Source organism: Coturnix japonica, chromosome 6, assembly GCF_054131305.1.
Source record: "Coturnix japonica strain WE chromosome 6, WE-NBRP24, whole genome shotgun sequence".
In the NCBI taxonomy this organism is placed as follows: Eukaryota; Metazoa; Chordata; class Aves; order Galliformes; family Phasianidae; genus Coturnix; species Coturnix japonica.
The window spans coordinates 25,067,812-25,084,378 of NC_140668.1; the positions used below are offsets into that span (position 1 = coordinate 25,067,812).

General features: G+C 40.2%; 2 protein-coding genes across 3 annotated transcripts; one reads left to right on the top strand and one right to left on the bottom strand.

The window, feature by feature from the left end:
- Positions 1-541: 541 nt before the first annotated feature.
- Positions 542-14,298, bottom strand: DUS2 (dihydrouridine synthase 2). 2 transcript variants are annotated; one of them, XM_015873876.2, is made up of 16 exons: positions 14,266-14,298; positions 13,936-14,075; positions 13,266-13,311; positions 11,814-11,905; positions 10,972-11,015; positions 10,043-10,103; positions 8,393-8,440; positions 8,092-8,157; positions 7,052-7,122; positions 6,550-6,636; positions 5,880-6,048; positions 5,132-5,253; positions 3,419-3,562; positions 2,820-2,907; positions 2,134-2,207; positions 542-1,047 (listed from the first exon to the last, which is right to left on the bottom strand). In XM_015873876.2, the coding sequence occupies exons 2-16, from the start codon at positions 14,056-14,058 to the stop codon at positions 789-791; spliced, it is 1,494 nt and encodes a 497-aa protein (XP_015729362.2). In that variant the 5' UTR covers positions 14,059-14,075; positions 14,266-14,298; the 3' UTR covers positions 542-788. The 2 variants fall into 2 exon arrangements, with proteins under 2 accessions (XP_015729362.2, XP_085407893.1); XM_085551767.1 differs by lacking the exon at positions 8,092-8,157.
- DDX28 (DEAD-box helicase 28) lies at positions 14,297-16,502 on the top strand. The gene has a single exon (XM_015873875.3). It carries the CDS (start codon positions 14,348-14,350, stop codon positions 15,956-15,958), a length of 1,611 nt encoding a protein of 536 aa, XP_015729361.2. The 5' UTR covers positions 14,297-14,347; the 3' UTR covers positions 15,959-16,502.
- The last annotated feature ends 65 nt before the right edge of the window (positions 16,503-16,567 follow it).

The window sequence follows — 16,567 nt, forward strand, 5'->3', positions numbered from 1 at the left end:
GTAGGGTTAATACTGCATCCACAGGTGCAGGTTGGATGTGCCTGCCATACTTCAATGCCCATACTGCTAGTAATGTACACATAGACATTTAAGTAGAATTTCTGAGCTTAAAAGTACAAAACAGCTCAAAGTTAATTTGTTCAAATTATTCACAGCTACCAGGCTCAGCTCCAATTCCCTATTGGAAAGTTAGTGTAGTACCTAAGACCAGGAAAGTGTGATTAATTCTGTTGTCACATTTCTGGAGGGTAAAATGTAGAAGTTAATCAAGAAGAAATGTTATTTTCATGCTTAGTGTTATTGTTTTCAAGTTCTCCTCTCTGCAAAATCCTTTTTGTCAGTATGATGGATGTAAATAAAGCCTCAAGTCATACATGAAACTCATTTGACAAAACCCTGCTTGCTTAGCAACTAACATTTTTGTACATTAGTTCAATAATGAATCCATCTGCTTACTGCTGCATTCGGACATCCCTTACCAGCATACCATAAATTTCTTAAAAGAAACAATAAAACCAATGACAAAGTAGCCTACAGAATATCTGATATTAAAAGAATTTATTGTTTGGGATAATATCCTCAATATTTTCTAAAATCAGATTGCTAATTGCTCCTGTCTGAAAGGCACCATGGGGATAGTGAGTGGTGAACAGTAAGTCTTACTGGCATTTTTCACAGCAGGGGAATTTATCCATCTCAGAATCCAGACAAAATGTGAACAGCAAGGTATACAAAGAGGAGCTAATTTCTAGCTTCTGTGTAGTTGTATGAAACCTCTGATCTCCATGTTACCGTTGCATCTTAGGCACATTCAAGTCAGAACTTTCTTCAGCAAAATTAGCTTTTTTATGGGAAGGCTCAGCAAGATCTTTTCCATGGTCTCTGTTGTTCAAGCGCTCCTGGTCTTCCCTCTTGCACTCCAGGTCTTCCCTCTTGCGTTTGTTAATCAGGTGGTTTTCCCCCTCACACAGCTTTCCCTCCGGGACACCCAGTGTTCTCAGGCAGACAATAGCTGCAGCCTGTTCTGCTAGTTTCTTTGACTTGTCCCTGAAGAGCAAGCAGACAAAGTATAGGTAAAAGTAGAAACTGAAGTCTCTACACTGCCAAAACAATTACTTTCCTGTTTCTGATGCAACATCGTGACATAAACAGCATCTGTAGCCATGTCATTTCACGGCAGAAGAAAAAACAGCAGTTGCAGAAGTTATTTGAGTCTTGCTAGGTGTCATTGTTGATTTGCCTCCGCTGATAGAAACAGTCACATCTCAAACTCTTCATTTCAAAGGTCAGTATATGTTTGGCCCAAGTAGCTGCAATCCTCAGACAAGCTGACTTTTGTAAATATGATCATTAAACAAATCTGAGTTTTGAATTATCACTTTCTGAGAAGACACTCAGGCCCAAATATCATCTCTGGTAGGTGTACAAGTTCACTGACACTGACATAAGCAGAAACTGTTCCATAACAATAAAGATTCTGTCAATTCCAAGAAGGATTTCAGATTAAATGTTTATGAAATTCAGTATTTTAAAATGTTTTCTTCTCAGAATTTCATACCAGCTGAGCTTTGCTTCCTAAAGTCTTTGAACAGTAATCCCAGAAACACCAGTAATTGTTGTCTGCATTTATCCACTTTAAAGCATCCAATACTGAAGTTTAACTCTGTAGTTATATGAGGTTCAACTTAAGTGCAGATGCCCAAAGCCAATCACAGTATTAATAGATGATAACATAAAATACTGTCATGTAACTTTAGAGCAGCTCTGGATGTAACTGTTGATCAACTGTGAGCTCTGAGTAGCCACTGAACTTCTAATTCACACAGACACCTAATCCTGATTTGGTATTGAAATCTGATGTAGTGGCTGAAGACATTACCCCCATCAAATGTTACTGGACTAAAATAGTGAACTAACATATTAGGTGAATTAAGATATTGTATAATAGTTCACTTGAATTTAGTCTCTTGTCACATTTCACACACTCAGAAGGTTTTACTCCGTTCTCCCTCCCAGACATAGCTTTAGGAGGTCTCTCTTAGCTGATTTTTATTAAAGTCACAGGAATAAACTTGTAAGCAACATTCCATAAACAACTACAGTACAGCTACAAAAGCATTAAGAATAACTTACCACAGAGCTGATCTGTATTTTTGGTCAGCTACTGTTACCACTGAACAGAACAGTCTATCTAGTGGTCTTTGAACCTGGAGAGGAAAAAAGAAATAAAAGACAGACGTGTCAAAAACAGTCACATTATACAGCAAAGGCTGCCAAGGTTCCTTATTATTCTTGTCTTCACTCCCCATAAAATAATGCCCTTAAAATTACTTTAATTAATTCTAAAGCTTTAACCTCGCATAATCACGATTAAAAATTATTTATTGATTATTTGTCCAAACTACAAATACTTATGCATTACAAGAAAAAAAAACCACAATAAGTAATGACCCCAACCTAAATAGGCAGTTGCTCCTGTCCAGTTTAGTTTCCATTTTTAATAGTGTCCAGCAACAGAAGAAAGTATTCTGAAACCAAGCCCTATTAGTTAAAGTAATTCAATCATGGACTGCAGTGCAACGGCCTGTAATTGCAGCTACTTCTTTTACCTCCACAGAAACTGCTGTGTTTTGGTTTTTTTTCCTCTCATTTTTACATAATAAAATAAGCTGCCATTTTTTATATATATAAAATAATTTCTGAACCATCTTACTGAAGAGCGATACTGCACTGGGAAACTGAATTTCTCAGAGCACCAAGTCTCAGAATAGCAATTTTACAAGAGAAATAGGTTTGAAAAGGTTTTTTGATTGACTTACAGTCTCATAAACAGGCTGAGGATGCTTTTCTTTCCTACACCATTCCAGAAGATACATTTTTGGAGTAATCTGTGGTGGATATTCTCGCCTAGACAAAAAAATTTGTGGTCAATAACCGTGCTTAGAGTTTACTTAATAAGCAGAACTACTTTAAAATCAGGTCAATAACTCAACAAAATAAGTGCTGCTCATTAGGTCACTTTTACCTGTTACTCTTTGTGGTTTACTTTTACAGCTCAAATTATGAGAAAAACGCCACTGCCTTATTAGATAGTTCAAGTAACGTGCCTAAATACTCAACACCTTCTGTATATTCATATTTGTTTAGGTACAGATGCTTGATTTTTAATTGCTTAGCACTTCTAATAAATTACTGAGTCTCCGGATGCCTGAAACTGAAGAACATGTGAATATCATAACATTTAAATAGCACAGGAAGAAGAGCGATGCTACTGATTACTTAATTATGTGCACAAATTGCTTCATAAAAAAACACTCTTTTCTGCTATGCAAATCATTATTCTCTAAAAACTATACAATATTGTTAAGTTTGTTTTACAAATGCAAGCCAGTAAAATAAAATTAGTTCGTATGCTTACTTGTCAAATCTAACAGCCATTTTTATGACATCCGGATCTTCCATCTGGTCATCTTCAACTTGCTTCTTAGTTTCCAAAGATGTTTTCTTAGCCTCAAAAATTGCTGTTGTCTCTTCATAGAACTCAGACATTTCAAAGGCTTCGCTATTGAAATGGAACTTCTTTGTATTAGAGATCAGATTGTGGATTTTTTGTAAGCAATTATGATAAAATAAGTATAGAAAGCCATTGTTTTGAAATAGAATATATACGTGCAGAGAATCACACAAAAGCATAGCTGTGTTCTACACAGTGACATTATGTTGTTTCTCCTTCCACTTCTCATCAGACATACTTAAGATGCAAGAAGAAAAAAGTTCCTATTTCTATTGCCGTATATTTAATTTGCAATATGAAACTCCAGGCAGAATCAGAAATAAACATCTTGCAACGTTCATCCAAGTTATTAGCTCAATTTGAGTATTTTCTGAAAGCTCCAATACACACGAGGAAATTAAGATTTGGATCAATTACAAGTGCCTCAAATCATACTAAATTCCAGACCCTTCCACTGCATCTGCTCTGAAATACTGAGACTACTAATTTTCTACAGGTAACAAAGCCTGTAGCACTGGAAAACTTACTTGCTGAATGTGATCAGAGTATGCAATGATACCAGGCTGTTCAACAACAAAATGCACTCTACCCACAAGACTATTTCCAATGCAGTAAATGGAAAAGTGTTGAAGGTGAACATGCTGTTACATAAATTCTTTCATCTGAAATGCAGCAGCCTTTGTCTTGAACTCAGTACTGAGGTTAAAATCTCATATGGCTGCAACACACCATCATCACCACAAGGCAGCAGCATTAACATTTTTGTCTGACTATAAGCTCATCTTACATAACTCTTTAAGTTATTCCTTTATCTGGATATTAATCAGCCAGTTTGGAACAACGGTTAGAAGGCTTTGAGTTCGCTGATGAAAACTGATAAAATCAATTTCTAAGAGGCTCTCTCCTCTGCATGTCTCCTATGCATGTGCATTGCTTAAGCCAATTTTGCAATTCTTATTGCATCACACATATGAAACCTGCTTGTATTCAATTTTAGAAGGCCCTAAAGAATCACTAGACAGTACATAAGCACCATAATTTTACCCTAGACCATTGCCCAGTGCTGATGTGCATATACTATACCTCTGCTAATTGTCTGTTTAAAGGCTTGAATCATACTTAGCAGTTTCTTTCCTTTACATAATTCACCTTACTAATAATTCATTAGAGAACACCACCATCCATTTGGTTATGATTTATTTGAAGTTGTAAAAAAGATTGTTTCCACTTTTGGTCTACACTGCAGATCTTCTAACCAAATTAGAGAACTATACACAAAAAAGAGCAACTTAATACAGTAAAATTCATTCAACATTGCAGAAATGAAACTAACTTGCAAAATGTAAGTAATGTTTACAAGTTCCACTGCTCTTTTACAATTAATGTAGTCTGGCTCCTTTTACACATAAAATACAGATTAGCTGAAGGGTACATAGATAACTTCAGGGTTAAACCTTTTAACTCCTGAATATGGAGGAAACTTGAAAATGGTCAATATACTGCATGCCTCAGCAAGTACACTTTTTTTTCCCCAACTTCTGAATGCCAGAAGTGCCAGGCAGTGCTACAGACAGAACAATACAGAATACAATTTCTGTTTCTGAAGCTCACACTTACCAGATTTCCTGTGTGGACTGTGCTGCATGCAGCTTCTTACCCTGAGCAGTTTCCAACTGTTCTCTTAACATCTGACACAAACAGTATTTTGTGTTGGTATAGTGGTTATCATATCTCACTGCCTGAGGAAGACAAAGTATATTAAAACACACCAGATTAATTTTTATTAGATAATCTTCACATCTCTTTGATGAATTTCAAAATCATTTTTGAAAAACAAAACACAGCGTACACTTTTCTCAATAACACATTACAGACTATTCATCTAGCCTTGGCTTCCAGGCTGCTAAAAATTCTTGACAGTAATTGTGGTAGGGAATTTACTTCAAAAAAATGAAACAGCAAGTAGTCAATATTCCTTCACTTACCTGTTCAACATTAATTGCACTAATAACATCAAGAGAATTGCCCTAGTTATCATAGGCTTTCCAAATTCCTAGATGTTTTTGGATAGCCCTGTAAGCCTCACAAATGTTGCCAGGAAACCGGGGCTAAAGGAACAGCATGTAAGAAAAGAATCATTGGAAAAAAAAAAATATATATGTTTTCTGAATGATTTCTGTAAATTATTTGCTGAACACAGTAAAACAGAAGCAGAAGTGGTTTACTTGCAGGATTCACATTATATGCTGTATGTTAAAATATCGCCAGTCTAGACTCTGAAAGTAAGAGGAACTAAGACACCATATTAAAATTTGGACTAAATTATAAACAGTGTTAACAAGGAAAATCTTCCAAAATTACATACATATTTGATGTAATCTTGCATGACTTCTCTCAAGGGGAAAAGACCTTCTTTTCTGAAGATAGATGGATTCCACATTGCAGCACGAGCTATCATTACAGATGAGGCAGCTGTTGCTTTCTGGAAGGTCTCAATGTCTGTATATTCTTTGATGAAGTCATGAGATCCTCCACTACAAATGAACATCACTGTTATGATCCAGAAAGTTTTAGCTGCTCTTCTATAAAATTTAACAGAGACTCGCATTTTCAAATGTGAGATTACATTATTAATGCTGCCACTGTGTTCAGGATATTATCTCTGAACTAAGAGGAAAAAAGGGTCTGAGTTATGTTAACAATAGACCATAGAAACATCAATTACATCTTGATTACATCTTGGTTTTTTCATTATCTGCACATTTTCTATTGAAGAATATTTTTTTTTAGGCAGAGATGGAAGATGGTTTGTATTTTAAACAAACTGCATGCTTCCATACAACCCTTAATGGATAGGGCACATAAAAAAAAATAATCACACTGACATTGTTTGGAAATGATACTTCGTAAGTATTTCCCATCCTGTAATGTAAGTATTTGCCCCCACACGAAGAATCTCCTCCCTTCTTCTTCACTAGTACATCTTAAGCTAGGTACAGGTGTATTGCAATAACCAGCTGATTACTCCAACCTACTTTGCTATTACTGGAATGGAGACTGCTTCAGATATGGCTTTGATCACATCACAGTGGACGGGGTGCTGAGGCCTCTCCTCCTTCTTCCTTTCCAACAAAGAAAAAAGACCAAAAAATTCCTAAGGAAATTGTATGTATTTAAATCACAGCAGAACTAGCTCAAAAATTAATTTTAAATACTTGCTCATTTTGTTTTTTTCAAATGCAAATATATTTTAAATCACATACACTTAAAGTTATTGCTACTGTAACTCCATATTTTCAGACACAGTGTTCAAGACAGTTTTATTTGGTTTTTATTGAACCTAAATTTCTAGAAAAATAGCAGTAAAGTTCATCAGCACTAAACGACTAGCTTGATTCTTAAAAATACTTCTTTAGCTAGCAGATGAAATGAGAATTACATACTGTATGCAGAGTATATTCTAATCATATCTTACTGTGTGACATTTGCCAGCAAAGCATAGCAAAGATGTAAAACTCTTGCCTGGAACAGATTTACCTTCCATGGACTGCAATGGCAGCAATACCAGTTTTTTCTATTCTCTTTACCAAATTCACAGTATCCTCAACCTGAGTGGTAGGAGAGAATGACACAATCTTAGTTCAAAGATACAAAACAGAAGCCAGAATCCTTTTATTTCAGTAAGAGACACATGATTCCCATTCCCAGCAACTGAATTCTATCAAAATAACACCCTGCCACAATTCTCTTGAAATGAATGACTTCACCCAAGAATCCACCTATAAAAAGTCATTCTGCAGTTGCGATAGAAGTTTTGCTTCTGGGAAAGATTATGAATCTCCTCACATAAGCTAGTAATTTTAGTGCTCAATCTATCAATTCCTAAAAACAATTTCTGCAGCCTTTTCAATTCAGGTATCATTTGTAACTATTGCTGCCATTGCACGTACATTTAATCAGGAGTCAAGAAACACAAAGCTCCTTGTTGCACTGAATACGAGCAGTTTCTAGAGCACAAGCAGTTACAGCTCTACATACAATTTCAGTAGTGAAATCTTCAGTGTTAAGATGAATGCTGGAAGTTGGAGGACTAACACTAGCACTCTGGCTTCGCCATTCATTTAAATCTCATGGAGACTGTCACTGCATTCAAAGGTTATCACACTGTGGCTGCATACATCTATTATTTTCCATCAGTTCCATACATAGCAACCTTTAACAATAACCATATGCTCTTCCTTTTTATTTTCCAGTCAGTGCTTACCAATCAGAAAAGCCTTTGAGATTAACTAAGTAGGTTACAATAAACAAGACTAAAATCCATGATTATAGAAATATCCCTATTCAGAATTCAATAGAATAAGACCATGTGTAAACATCTAATGTTTTGTACCTTCTTGAGTTTTGGAAATACAGGAGAAAAGTTGAGCACTCCAAACAATTATAATTCCAAATGCTACCTCACAAAAGCAAGTAAAAAATGTCAGTTTATTCGAATTCCAGATACTGGAACTGATTTTTAAGTCACAGAATTAACCTAAAGCAAAGCATTTAAGTATAACAATTCATGTTCTTACTGAGGGCAAAATGCGGATTTTGCAGGTTACTGGCTTACAAATTCCTTTAACAAGAGTAGTCAGTATCTGGAGGGGGGGAAGACAGAAAAACATGATTACAGAAGTGACATGAACAAAACTTCCCTTACTTCAAGATGCAATTAAATTAGAACAGTTTAACATTTGGTTGTTGTGCCTCTCTAAAGAGCCTTACATACTTAAGGAACACACCCAATCATTAACTGAGTATATCATTTTATCTGATAGATAAAAGGACCCAATACTGCTTTTAAAACAAATGATAAACAATGATAATACTTACAGACTCTATTTTGTCAGGATCAGATAGAAGTGCTGCCCCCATACCACCCTGAGAAAATACACAGAAACAGTGACAATAGGAACATGACAAACACAGATACTACTCAACTCGATTATTTCATCTAATAGCAGACCACAGCAAAAATACTGCGGTGCTCATTAAACAAAGAAAGTAGAAGATGAAGAAATCTGAAATGCAGGAGCATTAGATAACAGCTTGGTGAAATGCATTTCCTGGAATAGCATCAGGATAATGAAGCAGTAATTCAGGGCACCAACTTGCTCCCATTACATCAAGGAGAAAACAGATTTCAAAAAGCCACTTCTAGCATTGTAATCATCTAGTTCCTACTCATTAAATGACAGCAGAGCATTTGGGATATATTGCTTGAGCATTACACATCATGTTTGCAGAGTTTTGTTATCATTAATTCCTGCCTACATGCTGCAAACTTAGTATTTGTGGACCTGCTTTTCTAAGTGGCCATATTAAACACATTATGAACACTTTATCAATTCAATATCTTGGCTGTTCTTTCAGCACTGTCTCACCTGCAAGCATAGATCTAAGGACCAATAGGCAGATATAACAAGTTAAAAATTGTATGAACTTCTTTTGATCCAATATTACTGGTGACAAATAGCGATTCACAAGCATATGAATTTTCAATCTTCCATCTTAATGAAGGATGGGTGTTTTGTTCTTACTTATCATTCTGTGAAAGAACAAAGTTGTCTTTCATGTAATTAGTTTCGATACAGAAAAAAGTAATGAAGGCTAAATAAAACAGTAATGGCATGTTGTCAACACGACAACTACAGCCCTTTGGTGTAGCTACTGGACAGTTCAATACAATGGGAAAGGCATTACAACAAAGGTTGTTCTAAAACTTCATGTAGTCTCTATCTCTTTAAGACCTAGAATAAACCCTTTCCCTACTCAAGTAGCTTAATTAAGAAACATATTCCATTACTGGAAAATAGAATTCACTTAAACAATATATATATATTTTTTTCTCTTGGCTTAAAAAGCATAAAAGGGGAAATAAGAGATCTGTACAATGTCACGGCATCATGCAGGCTATGGGCATATTTGGCAGCATCAGGTTTGGCCATTACTATTCCTTGTTTTAACAACACTGTATTTTACAGCCAGATATTTCAATTGGCTATGTCTATCTGTGCACCAGATACAATAAACTAGCACGGAGCTCTATTTTGAGGATGGAAAGAATGGTTTACTTGGTCCACGTGCAACTTGGTTTAACAGTAGAAAATATCCAAGTTCTATAAAAGCTCAGACTGATAAAAGGAAGTAGGGAAGACTTCAAGTCGTTGTTTGCCTTTTTGCCTTAAGAAAAGGACAGTAAAAAGCTTCCAGACAGAAAGAAGTGCTAACATAGAATTAGGAAGAGAAAGTATTAATTATGTGAATATATTATCATCTCTCCTTAAAGGACAAAGCATTATAGCTCCACTTGACAGTTCCAAATACTAAAAATGCCAGCAATACAAAGACCAGAAGACAAAGTTTACACATAACAGCCAGGCTTATTCCCTGTGACGAAGCTCTGAGTCTTCTGAACTGGGAGTCTTTTCTATAGAAGGTATCAACAAGAAAAAGATTTAAGAATAATCAAAACCCACTTGCCTTAGTAGAATATTCTTTTGGACAGCCCATGTTGATATCAATACCAGCTACATCACTTTCCCTGAAATAGGAGAAATGAGAAAAATGTATTTCAGCATACTAGAACAACAATTAGGAAACAGATACCTTGCCAGGAAGCCTATTTCATTGTTATAAGACTTCAATGTAAATTTAAGGTTCACTTTTTGTTTGAACTTAAGAATTTTCAGCTTCTCATTTATATATGTACTTAAACAGCAGCCTGAAAACCAGTCTAAGTGTTTCAATGAGCAGTGCAGAAGCTGCAAATGCTCATCTTAATGTGTTTATCTAGAATTAAGTGATACAAACCACATCCATCACCAAATTCACCAGTGTCAACGAAAAGTCTTATGGAAGTTCCATCTACTTACAATGGAGATTTAAAAACACCTTTCAAAATGTTTGAGATGCAGTTTATATTTCTGCACAGTATTTTACTAGAGGTTTCAAACAACAAAAATAGGAGTCATTTGCAGGCATATTGGCATTATTAGCAACTGTGTATTATTTACAGAATTCCATATTGGAAAGATCAAGGACAAACACACCGCACTAAAGAAGTGCTATTCACTCCCAGCGTAGAAATAATGTAACTGCTATTTTGAGTACAAATTGTTTTAAATAGAACAACTTCAGTCTACATTGTTGCACTGTTGATCACCAAGACTTTAATCAGTACTACCCTATACTGTTCAGCTCCAAGAAAAAAAACCCTTTTCTTGAACCAGTCAAGGGTTCTATCAAGACCCACCTTCATCCTTTCAATCACTTTGATTTGTCTTCCAGAACATTTCTTCTCTAAAATAAATCTCTCCCAAAACAAACAAACAAAAAGCCGCCGCCACCACCACTACCAACAACAAATCTACAAAGCCAGTGTGGGAATGGGGTGAGAGTAGATGACTTACACAAGCTTAGCTACTGCCAAGGCTCTTTCAGCATCTGCTGAACCCTGTTGATAAGAGCATATAATTACAAAATAGCATCAAGTGAATTAAAAAGTTCACTTCCACATCTGTAAAACTATATTTGCTCTAAACATTTAATACAGTGTAAAAGAGATCCTTCCACAGCACAACAGATAGCAAAGCCATTTAGCTTAAGCATGTCACCCAGTTAATGATAAAAAGTAATACAAAAAGAAATTGAGAGATCAATCCTCTTTCCTAACCTACAGTATCAAATATTCTCAGCCTATCACAATTCACACTGTTCTCAACGATTTCCACCCTTAAGGATTCATAACCTCTATACACAGCTTATTCCAGAGTTATCATTACCACTGAAGAATGTATTTTTTCATTGCCTAATGCAGCCTCCCTGTTCCATAAATTTAGGCATCATTAAAGAACATCCTAATAACACTCTCTTAGACAGAATAAACATTATCGTTTATTTTAGTCTTTCCAGTGGGGCTGCTCACAGTGCAAGATTAAAGCATGTGATCAAGGATCACTGTAATTCATTACTGATATGTTTAGAAATACAATAAAGATATTGATTACAAAAACAAGATCTCTTCAGAGAGCACAGAATTCACCCTAATCCCTTTTTCTGAACTTACACAGCAGCACATTAACTGCATGTGTACCAACGGTTTAAAAATACTGCAACAAATTATGCAAAATTTTATCCTCATCTGAAGCATCATAGAATAGATGGTCTGTAATACAGAGTTCTTCTGGACTTAGATTAAGACTGTTAACTAGCACTGCCTTGTTTAGGAGAGTCCCTGCTTTTGTTTTCTTACCATTTGAAAGATGACACGGTGCCTCTCCCTCTCACAAGTTCTGAAAACAACTCTGTCATTTGGTGCAACAAAGTCTACTGTTTCAAGTATTTCTGTATGAAGTGAGAAACATAAACCAGACAAGTAATATACAAATGTAATCATAAAGGAAGTCACGCCTATACAATTTACATATAAGCAAAAGGCTATCAAGCAAAACTTCCATGAACAGTACAACCAGTGACACCTGATCTTCCCTAAATCCTTGCAGTACATTCCTTGCAAATAGCAGACTCCATTACTGGGTACTCCCAAATCACCTCCCAACTTGTTTGTAGGGGGTGCAATAGCCAGAATGAATGTAATACTACAGTTTTCAGAAAGGCAACAATTGCATGTGGACTTATGGTTGACTTCTATTCCTTGACAGGGACACTACTAAAAGCTGTTTCTCATCTCACTCAGCTGTTGTAAAACTTATGAAGGTTTTTTTAAGAACTTGCCTGTGAAAATCATGTTATGCCAAATCTAGGCCCCAGACCTGAAGTTAAGGAAAGAATGACAGTAAGATCTCAAATGCATTGCTTCCTTATTACACTGGACTTAAAAGCAAATGCATTGTAATGCTACAAACAGGTAATACTTATACAGACTCTTGATCACAAGCTGTCCCTACTGAAATCCAAATGAATGTGTTTCTTGGCCACTGCAGTGAGCTAACATAAGGTTTCAGTTGCAGGAGGGGTTGTGGCTGTGAGCTGAGCCCAGCACCACTCTCTTCATCTTCATACTCAATGACCTAAGCACTGTGAAAAAGTTTAACAGAAAACTCATTGAATCCCTGCAACAGCTTAAGTCAATGGTGAGGATTTTCTTCCTGTGCGGCAGAAGGTAGGGAAGAACTGTGTGTTAGGATCCCAGAAAGCAAAAATACATTAACGTGTTACTAATGATTAACTCTGTCCTCTAAAAAGATTTGTGGTTTCTGTGAGGGGCACCAGCTGAACAACTAAAGTGCCTGAAGAAGTAGAAATGAGAGTCTGAAACTGTACAGAAACATACAGGTGTAAGAAAGGCACTTCAAAAGTTTACTTGAAAGTTCTATAAACTGCTTAGAGGGATTATAGATACCTATACCTCACTGTGATCACTGTAAGATTGCTTCAGCAAAGTAATTCTTTTCTCTTGAATTAAAAAAAAGAATGCTTACAGAATCACAGAATGACCCAGGTTGGAAGGGACCTCAAGGATCATGTAGTTCCAACCCCCCTGCCTGGCAGGGCCACCAAACATACACCTTTACTAGATCAGGTTGCCCAGGGCCCTGTCCAACCTGGTCTTGAACACCTCCAAGGACGGGGCATCCACAACCTCCCTGGGCAGCCTGTTCCAGGACCTAACCACTCTCCTAGTGAAGAACTTCCCCCTAACATCCAACCTTACAGATATTAACATAAGAAATGCCGCACTTACCATTTACAACTCTCTTACACTGCATCATCTTTATGTCAATCAGCTCCTGAGAACAAAGGAGGAAGAATCTTAATGAGACACAAACCATCCAGTTGTAGACAGTTATCTGTTTTATTAAATAATAATAACTATTAAAAGTAGAACAAAGTCAATGAAGAGAAGCATTGTGCTCGACTTTTCAAACTATGAAAGATGACTGTAGGGGAACTGTTAGGTTATGGCTTGAACTGATAATGGAGCACTTGGTGAAGGGTTGTGGCTGGCCTAGGGAGCAGAGGCACATTGTTGGCATCTATGCTCACTATGTGACCAGAAAAGGTGGACCCAGGGTGGAACCCTGGCACCTATCTACCATGCTAGAAACAGAAGTAGACTACTGCAGTAAAATGTAAATAAACTTATAGAGAGTTCTTTACCTATATTAGTAAGTTCTTTACCTATATTAATTCAAATAATTAAGCACTCCTATGGCATGGGCCTCTCATAATGACAGCTCAACGTGTCCTGCTCAGGCGCTCTATTTCTTTAATAGAAATGATATGAAAAAGTTAAGTCTAAGAGTAAACTAAGCCTGTCCCTGTACTCAGTTCTCTGAGTCCCCAGGTTCTCCATCCCCCCACGTTCCTTCACTCTGCTGGCAGTACCCACGTCCCCATCATCCCACCCGTACCTCACAGTACACGATGTCGGCGCCGTAGTCCAGTGCGAGCAGCCGCATCGGCAGCGTCCCCACACGCACCATGGGGGCCAGGATGTTCTTCCCCCTGAAGCACAGCGGTGTGTTCACTGTCATTGCTGTGGCGGTGCTGTCTAAAACAGAGAAAGCGAGGAGGAGGGGGGGGGTGAGGTGTTAGCAAACACTATTCCCTACCAGTAAACACCCAAAGCGTTTCGTGGGCACTGAGGCTGTCAGCATGACACGATCCCAGGGCACCAGCTGTGGGGCAGGGGCTGTGTTGGCACCGATGCCGGCTCCCGAGCTCCATCCGCACGCTCTCACCTTCCTCTCTCGGTGCCGGCTGTGCGTGTCTCCGTGTGGTGACGCCATCAGGCCGCGCCGCCGCTCCCACGTGTTGTCGGCCATGGTGCTGCGGAGCGTCGCTGTATCCGCAGCCCGGGCGGTGGGCGCTGAGCCCCCCGACAACGTGGTGCGCATCCCGTGGGCGCTGCGGATGCGGCTGCAGCGGGGCGAGCGGGGCCGCCAGCGTGGGCAGAGACGGACCGTGGAGGTGCGGCCCGGTAAACTGCTGCTGCGGAGCCGGCGGCCGGAGCTGAACCAGCCCCGCTGGCAGACGGTGGGGCGATGGGAGCGTCCGCGGCTGGTGTCTGCGGGCTGGAAGCACAGGAAGGCTCGCGGGGATTACTTCCAACTCGAGGCCGTCCAGGAGGCGGCCCCCGCCCTGCTGGTATCGCAGCCGCAGTCGGGGCAGGGGCCGCTTTTCGCGGACATGGGGCTGCGGCCGGCCCTGCTGACCGCCCTGCACGACCTCTCTATGAGCCGCCCCACGGCGGTGCAGCGCATCGCCATCCCCGCCCTGCGCCGCGGCCGTAGCGCCGTGTGCGCCGCCGAGACGGGCAGCGGCAAGACGCTGGCCTATCTGCTGCCGCTGATCGACCGGCTGCTGAGCCGCCCCGCCGCTCCGGAACCGGAGCTGCCCTTGGTGGGGTCGTGGCCGCAGCAGGCGTCGCCCCTTGGGCTGGTGGTGCTGCCGTCGCGGGAGCTGGTGGCGCAGGTGGGAGCGGTGGCCGAGGCGCTGTGCCGCCCCGCGGGGCTGATGGTGCGCGGGGTGACGGGCGGCGGCGCCGCGGGAGGATTGAGACGGCAGCTGCGGGCACCGCCGCCGGGAGCCGCCGTGTTGCTGGGAACCCCGGGGGCGCTGAGGACCGCGCTGCGCCGCCGCTTCTTGGTCCTCGGGCGGCTGCTCTGGGTGGTGCTGGACGAGGCGGACACGCTGATAGAGGACGAGTCCTTCGCAGCGCCGCTGGAGGAGGTCCTGGCTCACGCCCCGCTCGCCGCGGGTGCCCCCGGACCGGGTGGTCCCGGGGAGGAGAGGACCCAGGTGGTGGTGGTGGGGGCCACCTTCCCTGCGGGGCTGAGCCAGATGCTCGCGAGGTTTGTCGATGTGGATTGCTTTGTGAACCTCAGCACGCAGAGCTTGCACCGCCTGCCTTCACACGTCCAGCAGAAATTCGTCTGTCTTAAAGGTCAGGACAAGCTGCATGAACTGCTGCAGCTCCTCAAGGAGCGCTCGGCATCCAGTGGGGCTGTTCTCATCTTCTGCAACAGCGCCAGCACCGTCAACTGGCTGGGCTACATGCTGGATGACCACAAAATCAAGCACCTGAGGTTACAGGGACAGATGTTGGCAGCTGCCAGAGCTGGCATCTTTGCCTCCTTTCAGAAGGGAGATGTGTCTGTCCTCGTGTGCACTGACCTTGCCTCGCGGGGATTGGACACTAGCAGCGTGCAGCTCGTGGTCAACTACGACTTCCCAAACACCCTGCAGGATTACCTACACCGCGTGGGGCGTGTGGGCCGGGTCGGAAGCAAGATGCCCGGAGCTGTGGTTAGCTTTGTAACCCATCGGTGGGATGTGGACCTGGTGCGGAAAATAGAAACTGCTGCCCGGAAAAGGGCAGGTCTCCCAGGCATGGACACTTCTATTAATGAATCTCCACCTAAAGCAGGTTGATTTGAGTTGCCAAGTGGTAATAAATGGCCTGGTGGGGGCTAAATTGATTCCGTTAAGATACAACAAGTAAATGTGTGAGGTGGGCTGAAATGAAATGAATTGAGTTTCAGAACAAGATGATCTGGTTAACTTTGTGCACTGCTCTGGAAGCTGCAGTAGTCATTTCCAGAGGCATCACAATTCATGAGTGTCCCTGTACTGTTGCATTTCAGTGTTCCTCATCACTAGCAGCTAAACGTTGTTAACAATGTCTACTGGCAGGAATAAAGAAATTATCTTCCCAACTTTGTTGCAACTTTGACCCAATTTTAGTTACATGGTGGAAATGCAAAATGACAAATTATATTGGATTCTTTTTTTCTTTATAGCAGCTCATGCAGAGAATTGTCCAGATGCCTCTAAAGATGGATGAGAGAGAAACTGTAGAATAAAGCTGAGGGTTTTTTTCAGGCTTTGATGTTTCTCACTGAGAGTGTTCAAGAACATATTTGGGAATTGTTTTGGTTCTTTGTTAAACTTCAAATTAAACTTCTATAATGTTCTATAATGTTCTATAATGTTAAACTTCTTTTAAACACTTCTTAACAGTCTGTGACTGCAGAATAACGC